The 17,424-nt window shown below is 37.0% G+C and overlaps 2 protein-coding genes across 4 annotated transcripts in view; both read right to left on the reverse strand.

The window, feature by feature from the left end:
• Positions 1-409: 409 nt before the first annotated feature.
• On the reverse strand, positions 410-6,923 carry LOC113494808. The gene is made up of 7 exons (XM_026873292.1): positions 6,386-6,923; positions 5,787-6,062; positions 5,111-5,452; positions 4,468-4,805; positions 1,622-4,255; positions 1,385-1,499; positions 410-1,290 (listed from the first exon to the last, which is right to left on the reverse strand). Exons 1-7 carry the CDS (start codon positions 6,668-6,670, stop codon positions 769-771), a joined length of 4,512 nt encoding a protein of 1,503 aa, XP_026729093.1. The 5' UTR covers positions 6,671-6,923; the 3' UTR covers positions 410-768.
• A 600-nt stretch (positions 6,924-7,523) lies between these two features.
• The window catches only part of LOC113494825 (semaphorin-1A), a 326,527-nt gene continuing 316,626 nt past the window's right edge, over positions 7,524-17,424 (reverse strand). Inside the window, exons 8-17 of one of the 3 annotated variants that reach the window (XM_026873332.1) lie at positions 17,209-17,411; positions 16,633-16,778; positions 16,121-16,203; positions 15,654-15,882; positions 15,141-15,289; positions 14,795-14,923; positions 14,347-14,557; positions 13,805-14,006; positions 12,499-12,643; positions 7,524-12,146 (exon numbers count right to left, since the gene is read on the reverse strand). In XM_026873332.1, the coding sequence (XP_026729133.1) occupies positions 12,572-12,643; positions 13,805-14,006; positions 14,347-14,557; positions 14,795-14,923; positions 15,141-15,289; positions 15,654-15,882; positions 16,121-16,203; positions 16,633-16,778; positions 17,209-17,411 (1,424 nt within the window). In that variant the 3' untranslated portion in view covers positions 7,524-12,146; positions 12,499-12,571. Of the gene's footprint in view, positions 12,147-12,498; positions 12,670-13,798; positions 14,007-14,346; positions 14,558-14,794; positions 14,924-15,140; positions 15,290-15,653; positions 15,883-16,120; positions 16,204-16,632; positions 16,779-17,208; positions 17,412-17,424 lie in introns of those variants that run through there. The other 2 variants (XM_026873322.1, XM_026873314.1) reach the window with 2 other exon arrangements.

The raw sequence follows: 17,424 nt of genomic DNA on the forward strand, positions 1-17,424 counted from the left end.
AACTCACAGTTCTTTACTCTAATACTTAATTATTTTTGAAATAAGCTTTCTCTCCCTTTTTTTCATGCATGGTTTTTATTTGTTGTTCCAAGCCCTAGCCACCCATTATTTTGCGGTATCAATTCTAGCATCAATAGCAAGGTTCTTCAAACTGCAGAGGGTACTCACACTCGGTATTCAAGGGGTTTACGTACCTAATTCCTTTGAGGCAAAAACAGCAATGTTTCATTAAAGCATTTTTTATTAACAGAAAACCATGATATTGAAGCGTTTGCTCAACAAAACTACACCACAGGTGTAAGAAAGTGGGATATCGGACTTCATTCGCTTCAATGAGCAAAACAAAAGAGTATCATCAAAAAATCTCATAAAGCAGTGGACTAATTGTAGGGTTTTAAGTAAAAAGACATTGGCCTTAACTCGTATTTAATAACACAAGATATACTAAATACCTATTTCGGAACATTTCACGTATTATTTTATAAGAACTGTGGCTAAAGCTTAAACCTCTTTAGCTTTAGCCACAATTCTCAAAACAATGGAGCACAAATAGCCAAAACTAGGAGCATCGAAAAGAACTGCAAAATAGGATAAGATGCTTACACCCACAAACTATAGGTGAGAAAGTGCTATATTTTACCCCTTTCCAGACGTACTAAGTTACATCATTCATATTATATAGTACCTACTGATATTTTTTTTAACTCTTCATGAAGCAGTTGCCAGAGAAGGTATAATATTGAATAGTCCAAGTTACCTAAGCTTATTTTATTTAACCTTATCCATCATGACTTTTCTAACATAACAGTACTTCGTAATAGAATTCTTAACAGTGAATGCTAAGATGTGATCAGGGTCCTCATAGGGGTTGAATTCCATGAATTCGGGTTCCGTGTTTTCATCAGAAAATATATCAAGCTGTTGATTCTTCACGACATTGAGTTTTATACATCCATATTTTTCTAGAAACATGCAAATATCTTGTACTGCTCGATACGTTATGTATTCGCATTTGTCAGCAATGTATACTACCGAACAGCCTGGTCTTTCGAAGATGACATTCATGATGACGCTTGACCATTTGAAGAATACGTCTAGTCTAGCCTTTCCCTGTAATGTTTGCCATGGGGTTGGCAACAGGTATTTGTCCCCTATTTTAGCAGTCCATGGGCTTATGAACTTTACAAGGATGATGACGTTTTCGTAAAAGCCTACTCGTTTGGCTATTTTTTTTAATTCTAGATGCTGCAGTTTTTTCATTAAGACTTTGTCTTCGATTTGAAGAAGGTCCTGTAACATTACAAAAATGTTAGAAAATCGTTCATTTAGAAATCAAAAAACCTAGATCATAAGATTTTTGACAAATGAAAGTGTCAAAATATACCTTTAATTCAGCAAAAGTCGCTCCTGTTTCACCTTTTTTGAACAAGTGCGATATGATTTGGTCTTTTATATCTAAGTGTAGATTTTTTAATTCTTTAGCATCCACTGTAGTGTAACTGTAAAATAAAAGTGTTGCCCATAATAATAATTGAATAATTATAATTAATAATTATTGACCTTTGAAATAAAGGCCAATCTAATTCGTATGGTATTAACAAATTTGTGGAATGATATTTACCTGCTAAGGTACTTCAAACTGTCATCTAAGTTCAAATCATTATAAACTTCGGATATTTTGACGTTGTTGGGCTTGTTTCTCCAGCTCAATATCCCTGGTTTCAATTTATATTTCGTGTCGATAGTGAGTACATTAATTTCCTCTGGCATGATGGGTGCACCTGACGGGTCCGTTATTACCGGCATAGTAGTCGGCTTCATGTCTACGATCCCACTCGCATGCATCTCACAATACATGCAGTTGAAATCTGCTGACCCCTTTATTTCATTCTCACCATGTTCCTTACTCATCAGAATAGCCAATTTATCAGCAAATTCAGAGTTAAAACGGTTCTGCCACTTGCGCTGGTAAAATGCAGAGATTTTGTATGACGACTGAACTATATCCTCCAAATCAATTATGCGCATTTGATTGTTGAATATTTTCTCCTTAGCTGAAATAGCACCACATTTTCGTAGTTGTTCCACGGCGGTTCGTAGAGAGCTTTCTGGGTACTCCTTAAAAGTTTGGTATATTTTTTTTCCTATTTCAGAGTTCGCATCGCCATTCAAGGTTTGCATGATCGTGAGCACTATGGCTTCCTTCAAACAAGCGTGGTCAGGCACCTTATACATGTTGCATATTTTGTTTGCCGTAGAAGGCAGTATTGTGAAGTGTTGATGAAAATCATCGAGGTCGATTGCAACGCACGGCACCCTTTGCGTATAACTTTTGCTTCGCATAACCTGTGTTATGATCCACACCAATTCCAACATCGGTATTCTAGCCTTGTTGATGAACTTCGTCATATTAGTTGAATATAAAAGTCTAATCTTCTTTAATAGACCTTCGTACTTTTGAATGAGGTTCCTTCTTCGCCGCAGTTCATTTATAATGCATTGTTTTTCGTGAACCAAAGTTAAATTTGATTCAAGAGTTTTTGATCTGCGATGGCATGTACCCTTGGTCTTTTTAGGGTCTCTGAGGGTGAGTAAATCTTTGGCAACGAGGTTCCTCACGATAAGACTGCCTGGTTGAGAGGCAGGACTCAAGATGGTGATTGCAGCCTTGCACATGGTTAATATTATATCTTCCTCTTTCGACCACTTTATCACAGATTCGTTTCTCTTCCGTTTGTCATTGCTGACACTAGCAGTATTAGCAATAGTAACTTTTTCTGGGACTGGTTTAGCAGTTGGTTTTGATTTAGCTTCACCCTTTTTCTTACTTAGTTTTATTTTGGGTAGTTTGATATTGACTTTCTTCTTTGATGATGCGTGAGATCTAAGAGGCCTCATGTAGTAGGTACGCCAGAGTCGTGGTATTTCCATATAGAAGCATGAGTCGAAACCGCATGGCCCGTTACCATCACCGTATCGAGCTCCATTGTCATATCGTGCAACTTCATCTTCCCTTCGCATTGGTGGATTTAGCTGCTTCCTACCTCGATTAGCCAATTCGATTACAGTATTTGTACTGATTTGATAAACATCATTCCAATATTCAGTAACATCTTCAAATGTCTTGAACTCATAACTCTTTTCTGTTGTAACTTCCTCATTTTTTCGCGGCCATATGCCTGACGTATCCAATATTTTAGCGTGTCTATTTACAAAGAACAAAAAGCTCGTATAGTTGATGGCGCCTGAAGTGTAGCTGGTCTGTGTCTGGTTTATTAGCTGTATCAGACCTAGCATTGCTAACACTTTGAGATTTAGTCTTATTGCGTTTTGCAAAGTATTAGATCGCATTAGAACCTTGTATATATGTGGGGGAGCTTCTCTAAGTTTTAACTGCAGTTGACTTTTATTAATTAACTGGTTAATTTCAGTCATACCCATGCTGCCCGTGTTGTTAATAACAAATTCTATTGTAACTTCCTGGATGAAATCGACTATACTAACGAAACCGGGAGGCATTACATGTGTTTCAGGCGGTACATCGTCGAAATAGGCAAAACGGATGATGGCCTCGTGAAGTTTCTGAATTTTCATGTATCGAGGATAAGAAGACTGTGATAGAGGAGGGTTAAGGACTTCAACTGGTTCCTTCTTAATAGAAGTCTTCTTATTTGTGATAGCCCTCATACAAATCTCTTTATACTTAGCCTTTAATAACGGATGTGTGATTTTTATGTGTGGAGCACAAATTAACACTGAATATTTTTGGATAGCTGGCCATTTTAACTTATACATTTTGATGTGACCATCTGTGACCAACTTTTGTATGAAAGATTTTAAAGCTTTTGTGTCCATGGGCGGTTCGTTTATTTCTTTAGAAGCCAGATTACTGAGCGTATGGTACCCACATACACACTGTTTATCTTGAAGGACTTTGAGGACTCCATTAGCGAACGTTAATTGTCTCAAAGTGGGGTTCTTCTTGAAAGTCCCAAGTGACTTAACACTCTCGAAACCATCTAGAACTTTGATCTCTGTAATCGCAGTTTCCGGCGTCATTTCTACGTCTGGGTTGTCAGATTCAAGTTTCATCTTCTTAAGTGGAATAATATCATCCGTAGTCGACGACTCTTGAGCATTATCAGCTTCCTTTGAAGTTGATTCACTAGAATTTCTTTTTAGGTATTCATAGAATTTCTTCTTTTCTTCTGCGTATCTAACGTCCATCTCTCCTGTGGCTGCTATTGCTATAAATCTGGAACATTGAAATAATATTACTCATATTATTAATTTTCTCTGTCATTTTCGTACTTACAGTTACAGCAACTCTTAATCGTATAACTTTCGCATCGCATATTTTACTTATATAGCAAATTAACTTTAGGAGGCTAGGAGGTTTACAACCATCAGTCTATAACTTGTATTAGATTATCAAACCTTAAAAAAGTAACTTATAAAATAAATTACCTGGCAGTCCTCTGCTTCCCTTTATCCTCAAGATACTCCCTTACAATATTCCTCAGGCGGAATATTCTACAAATACCTCGACTGATATAAAACTCGATGCCCAGTAGTTGTGCCAACTGCACTTGTGTGAGCCCTTCAAGACCTGCATCCAGGAACCTCTCGTAGGCTTGCCTCAATAGACTGACGCCGACTTTGTACTGGGACTTCAAAGGCGGTTCCTGGGTTTCCTCATCGGACCCCGAAGACTCATCGCTTTTTGATGAAAGGTATATGAATTTCCTTTTTAGATTGACTGTCGTTTTCTTAGCTTTGTCGTCGGCTGCTACCATTCTTTCTTCCTGAAAATTTTCTAGCTATGTTACTAAAAATATTAATATGATGAGCTCAACTGATTTAATGATTAAAATTTTGAGTGCTTTGGCTATTGTGCACAGCAAACTAATGCCTTAAGCCTTTGTAGATATGCGGTAAAAAAAAATGTATATGGCGCGAAACTTAAAAAATATTGTCTATTTTGTCTTTTATGGGTTGGCTGGAGAAGATTTCTTAAAGAAATTAGCAGTAGTTTTGTATGTTGCTTCCGAAAGACTAAATTATGTAATTGTTTGTTTTCATAAATTGTGAAATAAATAAAAATACTCACGAAATTAAATATATTAACAGTTTTCTGTAATCTCCGATTCTGTTTCTGTGTGATGAGTCCCTTCTTCACAATCACCTCAGTTTTCTCACTGTGGTCAGGTTGTTGCAACAAATAGGTCACAACATTGTGTAATGCACCTTTTTTAGGCATTGTCAGGACACTTGGCTGGTGGAACCTCTTTAGTCTAACTAGCAAAGCCTTTAAAGCTTTGCCGGCAACCACTTGTGAAATGTTATCGGTCCTAATCAGGTCTATTTCTCTTAAATACTTTCTATTGTAGAACAGTGTCTTTGGATCCTTGATTATCTTGTTAAGATTTGTCTTTCCTATTGTCATTTGTCCCTAAAATAGTATGGTTTATATCAATTTAATCGTGTGAGGAATTAGCTTGTGATAGAAATGGTATGGTTAAGCATTTTGCAGAGAGCAAAATGTTTACCTACAGTTTTCAGCTATATATTAGACAATACTTTGGTTGTGTCAGTCTCACAGCTGGGATACTAAATAAATATGGTTAAAATTTAAAAAGGTAACTCTTGTTATAAATTAATTTATCATTTGTCTAAGCCTTGCACCAACCTCATTTAGATTAATTCCAAAACCTCAAACCGTTTAAATGGTTTTGTTGGTCACATAATTCAATAAATGAGACTTATTGATTGGTTGATATACTTACATTACCCCTGGCCTTGCCAATAAGTTCCAGCAGACAATAGTGAACATGCGTCATCTGCGCTAAATATGTCATGGGTTTATGCCCGGCTAGTGCACACCACCTCTCTTCTATACTTGCAACCATCACCATTTTATCACCATACTCAGTCACAATATCTTCATAAGATTTACTTTGTAGTTCTTGTCTAGGTATTAGGGTCCTTACATTGTAATATGTAGATGATCCATGTTCACCCTCAATGCTGTTATATTCATAGGGACCATCTAAATAATCTTCCTGAAAAGTAAATTATGAATTGTAGTATGTATGTAATATGACAAACCTTCATAGAGATATTCTTTTAGTACATGTTTTAGTAGGGTATTATAATAAAGAATGAGTGAAATAATTTTTTGATAATTAATTTTAATTTGCTAAACCAAGGCGTGATATTATCTTTTTGTATTTCCAAACTGAAACGAAATTGCTTTAGCCAATTAGACAAAAACTAAAAAAGTCTTAATTGTTGGCCAACACTAACCATGAAGTGAAATCAGAACTTATTAGTCAATAATCTCTCACATATATATCACAGTATATAAAAACAATTGAATACTCACTGGCTCCTTCAAATGGCCTGTAACATCGTCAACCAACTCAAATCTATCGATAATCTCCACGTACGGCAGAGGTTGAGGTATTTTATAAAACTTTATATTGCTATTATTAACAACATAATCCCAAAATCGAACTTGCATTTTCTCAGTGACTTCTGTGGCTAACCGATAGCCAACACGTCGCCATAATAGATCGAGTCCTGCACCTTCTAGCCCTTCTAATGCTAGCTCATCTATAATAACTTGTTTGTAATTAACAGTAAAGTGTTTTAACACATTAGCTTCCATTTTTATATAAAATTAACGCAAGCAAACACAACACGTGCAGTGAGCGAATTTACTTATCTTAAATGATGACTGAATAAGCTCTTAACACTATATTATGAAGGGTGAGAATAACATCACTTATTGTATTCTACATTTGGTTGTAGTTGGATAGTCTAAACAGCTTAAAATTTAATTGAAAATAATTTAAAACAAAATTGTGATTTCAGTATACACTCGCTAATGTCATTGTTGACACTGTCAGCTGATACTGCTGTCATTTTCAAAACAAAGACCACAGAGTCTAATAGCTCTAAACATAGACACTTTTACTAACTTTGTAACTAGGTCTTTTAGTCACAAGTTGATGAAGCGAGTAAGAAAGTAAATATTAACAATTTAAACTTCATTCTTCGTCTATTCAAACTTGTTCGTATACCGCCGAGAGGCAAGTGATCTGTGCTGCACTTTGCGCTTTGCAATAGGTACAGTTCCCATTAATGAACTTTGCCTTGAGCAGACGTCGGGATCTTTAATACAACTGCGAGATGGCGTAGAATAATTTTCTAATGTTGTAAGATTTAGTCATTTTTTTCATATTGTTTCTGATTAAAGAAATACCTAACATAGCTCACGGTATGCCTAGCTTTATTGTCTCCTTAGAAACAAAAGCAATTCTTTCATAATTTTCACGAAGAAAACGAACGAGTCACGTAAGATCGAGAAGAATAATATAATAATACATAATAGATAATAAAATATCAAACCACAAAAACGTTTTGTACCGCACTTGCATAGTTGGCGGTTAGATGCGCGCGACCACTCGATTACTTCCTTGTTTTGTTTAGAGGGATTACGTAGAGAAATAAAAAAAATATTTTCGAGTTTCAATATTTTATTTACTAAAGAAAAGGAATACATTTTATCCTTTGCTAAAATATTTAGCATAATATTAATAATATTTTAATGAGAAAATGATCATAACATTTGAAACAATGAAGAGTAAAATATAAAACTTTGCTCCCACCGAGCTCACTATTTCATATTTTGCAAATCAATGTTTTACAATCTATTTGTCTCTAGTTATAAAAAAATTGCACTCTATAAATACGGGCAGCGAATAAGGTGTAACAGTTCTATCACTGCAATTGCGTTTGCATTATTATTTATAAAACCCCTACTTAAACCTATGCCTTAAAATAAACTAAATTTAGTCTCTGTTTTAAGTCTAGTCTGTGCTCCGTCCCTCTTTGTAACAAAGTGAGAGGACAAGGCAAAGAGTATAATCAGAACAGAGGCTACATCACCTTTAATGTCGCTGGAGTAAAGAGCAAATCATCATAAGAGAGTACAGAAAAATGTATGAGTGAATGAAAAGGTAATTTATAATCATAGGGATATTATATTACCAAACTATCATCAGGTATAGACATAGTGAATTGGAATAACAGGTAATGTAATAAGTGAATTTATCTGTAAATGATGACGTATACGTTATGACTACTAGTAAAATTGTACGAAGTAATGACTGTTCATGAGGTTCAAAAATAAATGGATAGATAAGTACCTAATCCAATTTTCTTTTTTCGAGTTTCTAAAGGGCGGTCACTATGCGATACTAAAGGCACACTATTAGAAACTCACTACCATTTAGCATGGAAGTCAACAGTTTAATTTAACCTGTGTTTTGCCTTTGGCATTATTTTGCAAGACGAAACATAGATTTAATTTAAAGCAAACGCTTATATAAAATCTGGTAATGAGATAATGGTCGGTTTATGGGAGCTAACGGGGTTCCGTTAATACTACAGGTGCAAATAGGTAATATAGTTAGGCACTTCCCATAGTTACTTCATATTTTACCGTCCCGCGTCTCTTTACCACAAAATACTTTTAATCTTTGTCAGGGTTCAGGTGACAAATATGAATAAATGGCTCTACATGCATTTTAAATATTAGCAGCTTTCTCAATTTCATATTCTATATCTACCTAATATTTTCGTTAAACATTTTGTGGTAAAGATTTCTTCACGTAGTAAACACAAATATGCGTTGCGGTTACAATTCTAATTTTAAAATTCTATGCAACAATTTTGAAATTAGAATTCCGAGAAAACTTTCAAGTAGAAAAATATTGCACACGCAGCGAAAACAATTGTCCTTTCGTGTGAGGCCTACAGTTCACTGAGAGTCGTGGCATATCCTCTAGTCTGCACTAAGGCATTAGTCATTTAAAGTGAATATAATTTAGGGTATATACTTTAACGTTTTGTAAAATCTTAAACGAATAGCGTGTTGCGTAAACATTATACCAGTGCCCATATTATGAATTTTTAAATAAAGACTTTTGCCGTAGTGGAAGCGAGATGCCGCCATCCATTTATTGCGTCATCTAACTTCCATAATGATAACAGTATTCTTTTAAGAGTTCATAGTACAGGGCACATTGGTCTCAGTGAAAAGTGGCGCATACCCTCCTCATTCAAAACTCAACCCTCGTATTTACATGCTATAACATAGATTAGTATGTGATGGATAGTCTGAGAGTAACGTGACGTAACGAGCTATACCTTAACATTATATTAATAAAAGTTGCGGATCATTTTCCAATCCAACCTCTGTTATTACAGTTACTTAGTTCTTTATTTCAATAAAAGTCTTCAATTTCTAACACTAAGGCTTCGAGTTCCAAACAAAATTAAGCGGTCTATAATAGTCTACATACGATACAATCTATATAATTCTCAATATATTATAAATCAATATTTTATGCTTAATACAAGAGACTTCTCAGGCATGTTTACGGTTACAATTAACTTTACGAGTATAAAAAGGTGGTTCAGTAATTTAAACGTAGAAATGGTTATTGTACATTTCATCAATATCTTTAGTTTTACAAAAACAATTCTTAACAATTCACCTTTCAAAAATGTCTTGCGCTTAAACTCTAACGCTTAATTTACTTGACGAAATCTAACGTTACATTACAGAACTTGCTATTTACAAGTGCTAGCCTCACTTACGTATGTACGTGTTAATTAATTTCGCATTACAAACTGTGAAAATGGCAATAACGTGAAGATTGTTTATCCAAGTATTGAAGGCAACCCTAAGTATTACTCGACGACTTCAAAGGAAGCGCGTCGCTAGCGGGCCAGGTATAACGGTCTATACATACATACAACTCTTACGTCATAACAGTAAATCTGTAACAGCATAATAATCTTTATTCACTAAATGACTAAGGACTGCAAGCTTATAAGTTTAAAATATTACAAAAAAGTTTGCCATTTTCGCAGTCTGTAACTCATTATACAATTTCCAAACAATTACGGCCATGTAAAAGCATCTCTACAAATGGCATGGATTTATAATTTAAAAAACAATGTGTGCGTTACTTTGGTTAATTATAAAATAAGTATACAAATTGGCAGTTATATTCATATAAAATAACAACTTGATTAAGTAATATACGTTATTAGCAATCACTACTATAAATAAATAATTTACATTAAAATCATGGCATCTTTGGTATTATATAAATGAAATTAAACATGAGTATTATGAAGGCAATGTTGAGAATGCCTTTTTTTATTATTATGGCGTATAAAAATTATGTTTTGTATGTTACCGGATTACTCTGACGAGTGTGACCTCCAGGTATCACAATTCGTGTTGGAAAACGAATAGCCAAGTGCACGGTGTAGTGTGCACAGTGACGGAGATCTCGAGAGAGTTCTGAGGCAACATCTATAGTTTCTTTACGTCTTGTCTACTGTAATCGCTACTCTAATGGCGCTTTATTCCGCTCTAACATCAGTCCAGAACAAAAACTGAATCATTGTATTGTACAAATTACAATCCTGTCACACACACTTAGGCACTAAGTCATTACAAATAGAATTGACATTTTCTTTACATACATTCAATTGTCAACAATGAGCGAAGATGAGGTTGAACACTATACATTTCGGGATGAAAAGTAACAGCTAGCTAGTTTACAAATGAACTTGATGAAGCCGGTATTAACAAGGGAATAACTACATAACCGCGGCGATTACAAAATTAGCAACAGGAACGTCTTTCGAAAGAGGATTTTACAAACGTTTTGGCCCACATTTCTGGAAAGTTTAATTTATAGAAACGACAGTAGACAAAATGAGACGTTAGTGTCACAGAATGTATGTACACAATGATCACAGTTACCGGTTGTAACTTACAATGGCGCACCAACAATCTAAATTGGCAATGTGGCATCACAGTGCCGTCTTAACTATTATAATATGTATCTATGTATACATAATCGCTAAATCTATAACATTATCCAATAATTATCAAAACGATCTCCTAGTAATCTAAATACACCCATAAGAAGCACTTTTTAATGAATGAATAAGTATCAGAACTTTACATATCATTTTATACATGGTAAATATAATTTATATCATATTTTGTGTTTTTTTTTTATAATGTCATTGTTTTTCAACTATAATGTTTATAATCATCGTTTAAACTAGAATAGATATAACTTGGCAACACTAAACAACACCTATCGTAATGTCATGCCAACAAAATATTCTCATTTATAGATTTTCGGGTGAATTTGTGGTGTTGCGATTAATGTTGTCGAGTTATAATAACGCTAAAACTTTAGAATAAGAGAACTTCCCTATATTTAATGACGTATGCTAAAAATAGTAGTTATGTAAAAAAGCGTCACAGTGACTCCATTGCAATTCTCAAATGCAGATTGAACAGAGCGAATTTGAAAAGAACTGCAATGACAATCACATTCTCAAATTAACTATTCGTTAACATGTTACCAACAAAAACTTATATTTTCACCTACTTTATTTGTAAACTATGTATATTCTAAACAATCTACAATTTGTTACATTATTCATCTTACATACATCAATCGATAATATTGTTCCGTCTTTTAAAAAAAATACATATTTGTCTCACATCCTCTGATAGATACGATCCATTTAGATTGTAGAATAACACCAGTACGTATATAATTTGTTTTCATGGAAGAATGTTTTATACTCATTTTAAATTGATTTAACAATCCACATACTCTTTCAAGTTACAAATCGATAAGTAATTCGTTACGTTCAAAAACGCTAACAACGTTCGAAAAGCGAGATGACGTCATATCCGTAGTAGTCACTGTCAGTCGATAACAAAACACGTTCGGATAACCGTCACAGTTTCAAATTTCGTTAACAAAAATTTGGAATGTGTCGACGTCACAGGTGTCTCTATCACTGGTAGTGTGTGTGTGGGTAGTCGTCACAGGGTGTCTCTGTCACTGAGTGTGTGTGCGGGGCGGCGCGCTAGTTGCGGTAGATGTAGGCGCAGGGCTGCGGCGCGGGGGGCGGCGGCGTCGGCGGCCGCTCGCCCGACGGGGACGGCGACGACGACGGCGGCGACGGCGACGACGACGACCCGCCGCCGCTCGCCGACCCGGAGCCCGAGCCACTGCTGCGCTGGGACACTGCGCAACCAACACACGTTACAAAGTTTGACAGAATAAGGTTGTTCTTGGCTATTAAAACGCACACCTACCTATGGACTTAAATAATTGAATTTTCGATTTAGATTATTTGATACGATAGATTCCAAGGCCAAAGGTTAAATTAAAAAGAATGAACCTGGGTCTAAAAATGGTCTCTGCACGTGTATACGATTAAGATGCAGTACGTTATGGATAAGGGGTAAATTAAGACAGTTCTGTCAGTTTCTTTCTCTGGAATTGTTATAGGAGGTTTAGCTCCAAATATGTTTACTAGTTATTTTTTTGCCGCGATTTTCCTCGGCTAGGAAATTAGTAGAGAAAAATATCTTACCCAACGTATGGTGGTGGTGCGTATTATGTTTCTGATGGTGCATTTGGTCGCGCGAGTCCGCCCCGCTTGTTTCTCAGAGGTACACCTTCTTCACTGAGCGCGTGGTTGAGAAGCCATTGTCATTGCCGCGCCGGTACCCATCGCCCTGCGGTCCGAATATTCCTGCGTTAACTGACATGCCTAGGTGAATATGCGTGCGTGAGTTAGTCAACCATGATCAGTTAGAGCCAGGCGTGATATACGTGAGATCGCTTATGAAGAATTTTAAGGTTTAATGTAGCGTTTTTTGCTACGTCTAGATGCTACAGTTTGGTCAAATTAGAAAAGTTTCAAGTTTAAAATTTGTCTCTTAGTCCCAAAGTTACTTTTAAATTTGATTGGCTATCTAATTTGGGACTTAATATTATGTTTTTTTTTTAGTTTAAATCCACTATCATGATATTCCAATATATACGGGCAAAAAAGTTGAGATAGTTTATTTGAGAGGATATCTGATCTCACGTACATTTACCCTGAGTGATTAGGCAATGAAAGTGAAATGATTAGTAAAATGTTAGAAGTTAAATCCAATAACACAATAAAATATTGATGATAATATAGAATCTAATGAAATAAATAATATGGATGAGAACCATGCAATATGGATGGAATGGATTTAGAGCAAGCCAATGTAGGATAGTAGATACAAAACTTACTTTGGATGTTCAACATGGGATCTAGTTACATCTAAAATATTATAAGTACATAAAATACAGGAATGGGTTCATATACAAAATAGAATACCATAAGATATTGATAGACGTCGATACAAATAATCTAGAAGAAGAAATTACACAGATATTTAAGGACATGCATTTGCTTTTATATACGAAAGGGAACAGGTACATACAGACAATACCTACATAGACACGTAATAAACAAATAAAGAGCTGTTATTGCAGATATTTTGGGAGTTACTACCATTTGTGGAAGCGAGATAGAACTAAACGGGCGTAGAGCGCCATCTCGTTCCCACATCTGTAACAGTCTTACTTTCAGAGATCAAAGTAAGTCTTCTGATGTATTTTATACCATTTTGCATTGCCCTCAAAAGTCAGATTAACTTTCCCCAAATATATATTTTTTTGAATCTCGAAATTACAATAAGTTCAGTAAGATCAACTGGCACATGCAAAAGGCGTTGATATTCTTTCAACAGGTCTGGAAAATTTCTATAATTTTCGGACGAATCATCTATCATCAATTGTCAGTCGTCAGAAAAGCAAGCCATGCAAAAGTATAAGAAGGAAGTATAACTGACATTGACCTGATGTGAGCGGAGTGTTCCGAAGTTGTCGCGGCGGTAGGCGTCGGGCTGGAACTGGAACAGCGTCTCGTGGTGCGGGTGGTAGGGGGGGTGCTTGCGCAGCGTGGCGCGCGGCGACGCCGGCTTCGGCTGCGGCGCCAGCACCGGCTCCGCGTACGTCACCTCCTCCACCTGCTGCAGCAGCTTGGGCTCGGCTTGGATCCTGGTGGGCCGAAGTGGGTTTGTCAGTTTGGGCATTACAGCTTAAGAGGTAAATTAATATTTGAGAAGACAGGAAGGTATATAAGTATAGTATTTTAGATTTGGTTTTGGTGTGAAATAGTTTGTTAGTAATTATGAATGCATGACTGGTTACTTGAGACTTTTTTTGAATTCTTGCCTTGTTAAATACCAGGTAAATATTATGTTGTTTAAAGAAACCAGCATCGAATAATTTATGATATGTTTCTAAAAAATATTAAAAAAAATCTCTGGCTATATAGTTTAGTTTAAGATCACTCAATGAAGCTAAATTCTTATTTTACCAGCCAAAAGATACCAACCTATTAATATTCTGCCTCTGTTCAAAATACTCGTACTCTGTATCCGGGTAAGGCATGTTATCGTCATCATCCTTCTTGCACCTTCTCCCGCAGATGTACCCGGCAGCGAACCCTGCTCCCAGCGCCGCCAGCGCGCCCGCCGCCACCGCCAGCGCCAGCGTCTCCACGGAGTACGCGGCTGGGGGAGGGTCGGCTGCTAGGACTTCGGGACCTGGGGAAAATATGGTGTTTTTTATCGAAGGTAGTCTAAATCCATCCTTGTATGGAAAAATACGTAACTGTTAGTCTCGGTCGATCTTAAACACTTGTTACAAGAAGTCAGAAAGCTGAAAGCCTGAAACCGTTTTGAGTAGTTACTAATGTTCTATCAAATCTGTTTAGATTGGAAGCCAATCCAAACGGAGTTTTTGTTAAAGGCTAGTCAGAACATCAACAAGATTTGTAGTACCTTCGTTGCTCCCGCTCCCTCCTTTTCCATCCTTGTCTTGTACAATGTTGATGACCTCTCCTTTCGTCTCACCTCTGGCGTCATCATATAGACCAGAACTGAGACCACCTACTGCACCGGCGTCTTTACCTATAAATTTATGTTACTGAGTCACTCCTGTTTGTGAAGTACCAATATTTTTTTATAATATATTCAAAATTATTATTTCCATATTTGAAAAAGCTTCATACTACTCCATCTGTGTGAGTCGCCATATTTAAATTTCATAAATTTCGTGAAGCAAAAGGCTAGTACTCCCTATTCATCATCTAATATGCGTACATCAGAATAATATTGATTGACTTACTGTGAGGACAGGCAGCATGGCTGCCGGTGCTGACGCTCTGGTAAAAGGAGTTCTCGTCGAGCCAACGACTGACGCCGTGAGAGAAAGCGCGGCAGCGACCCGCCTGCTTGTCCCACGCGCAGTACGGGTCTTGGAGCGCCACGCATTCGCTAGAGAATAAGATTATATTGAAACACCACAGGTTTGAGTATCTGCACTTATGATATGAATAAGTAACTCTCAAATGGTATATTCTTTTTTTTTTTTATGGAATGCGGACAACCTCATACATTGCTCTGAAACCAAAGTAAGTTGCTAAAGCACTTGTGTTAGGGAATTCCCATACAACGAAGGTAGCAAAAGATCTGACATAATAAATAATCCATAGTTTATGCAAACAATTCGAAAATCGTATATTCCAATTAGGCTACTAAGTAGAACATTTTCACCCATCCCTCACAGCGTTGAAAATCATTCTCAAATCACACCACTACAACTTAAAGGCAAAACTTTTTTATAATCATATATACTCACGAGCAGGAGCTAATCTTCTCGCTGGAGCAGCGGTGCAGCCTGAGACTGAGCACCTGGCGGTCGGACACGGCGATGAGGCGCGCGGCGTCGCGGCCGGCGCGGGCCACGCGCAGCGCGCGCACGGGCGAGCCCGCCGCGAACGCCTGCAGCTCCTCGATCACGACGGGAACTGCTCTCTTGTTGGAGTCGTAGGAAACCGCGTTGATGGCTTTTATGATTTTGCCGTTGTCTGTGGAAGGTGGAAGATGTTAGTATGAAGTTATACTTCTTCTTTTATGTAGATTGATTTACAGTTCTTGAGGCTAATAGATTATCCGGCCAGTCAGTTTCACGTTATGTTATGTAATGCATTTCCTAGTGGCGATATGGAACGCGGTTGTCGTCGGCGGTTTAGGTTTAGTCAGTAAGAGTTGGATGTTTGATTGTTATTTAAATCCTGTTTGAAATAATAGCAACTAGCAACATACCTGTGCCAATGAACAAGACGTCATACGCTTTTCCTCCAGGAGTCTTCACTTGTGGATCTACGGCTATTTGCGTAAATCGATAGCTGGAAATGAAAAAAAAGGTTTTTAAACATAAATCCATTTAGAGACCGAAGTTATCAAAGAAGCTTTAAGGAACCATTCTTCACTCTCTCACTACCCAAATGACATAAGTGTCGAAGCATGATAATACAAACAGCAACAAAAATCCATGAACTAACAGATTTACAACACTTCAGGATCCTTACTACCATATAGTAAGATTATTGTTTGTGTGTAAGAGGCACGCCGCTCTACGCCGCGTATTGCGCTGTCATGCTTCCACAGCCATAATAATATTACTTTAAGTCATGGTAGTAAGACTCTTTCAAGAAAACTTGCTGACGCTCAACATTGTAGATGGCAGTTGTTTTGTTGTACACTCATACATGATATATGTTTCGTTCAACAACTTTCGTTTGTGACCTTACCTATGGTAGTAAAAAAAAACTTACTGAAAACTAGTTCTTATAACAATAGGTTCTCCGAAGAATGCCGGCACAGACTCGTCCATCAGCGCGTGCGTCTTGATGAAGTTCAGCGTCTGGTCCGGAAGCTGCCTGGAGTCGTTGTGACATGTCCCCGGACGAGGTTCCGGGACCTATGCAAACAGAAATGAAGGGAGATTAAGAGAAGAAAAAAATATCCTCTAGTTCAAGTTCAATAAGACATTGGACACTTGATGAATTTGATTTTGATAGAAACTTAGTTATGTGAAAGTAAAGCTTGCGTAGTTTGTTAGTGATGAGGCATGGTTATAGTAAAGTCAACTCCTGTTTACAAGGACGTCATCAAACAGAATGAAACTCCTTTTTTAGTGAAAGGTTTGTTAATAATACTTAGGATTGAGAGATATAATCGCTTTCACAATAAATCAAACAGATGGAACCATATTGACATCTTTTGTCAGACTCAGAACAACCTTTCGTGGATCACAAAAAACGAATCACGTCACGTTGCGTATAGTGGGTTTGGCGTGTTAACGGCTCAGTTCTCAGTGCAGTCGAATATAGAGTTGAGAAGAAACCTACCTTAGCACTATTCACAGGCAGCCAATTAGAATTGATAGCGTTCTGTTCCTTGAAGGTTCCTTCGAAGGTGTCAGCTATGTCTTGCATGCTGAACGCGCAGACCGCGCTGCCCGATATGCTGTTCGGTGGAGTCGTGAAGGTGCCGTATATGAGCTGGGCGTTGAGCCCACCGTACACGCCTTCAATCAACTCTGTAGTCGATTCTGAAAGATTTGA

The sequence above is a fragment of the Trichoplusia ni genome, chromosome 1 (assembly GCF_003590095.1).
Source record: "Trichoplusia ni isolate ovarian cell line Hi5 chromosome 1, tn1, whole genome shotgun sequence".
Lineage (NCBI taxonomy): Eukaryota > Metazoa > Arthropoda > Insecta > Lepidoptera > Noctuidae > Trichoplusia > Trichoplusia ni.

Coding starts and splice junctions, on each gene's coding strand:
- LOC113494808 (XM_026873292.1), bottom strand. CDS start 6,670: ATGGAAGCTAATGTGTTAAAACACTTTACTGTTAATTACAAACAAGTT. Junction 6,063..6,385: donor CAGGCCATTTGAAGGAGCCA/GTGAGTATTCAA, acceptor TTTACTTTTCAG/GAAGATTATTTAGATGGTCC. Junction 4,256..4,467: donor GGGAAGCAGAGGACTGCCAG/GTAATTTATTTT, acceptor TCAATGTTCCAG/ATTTATAGCAATAGCAGCCA.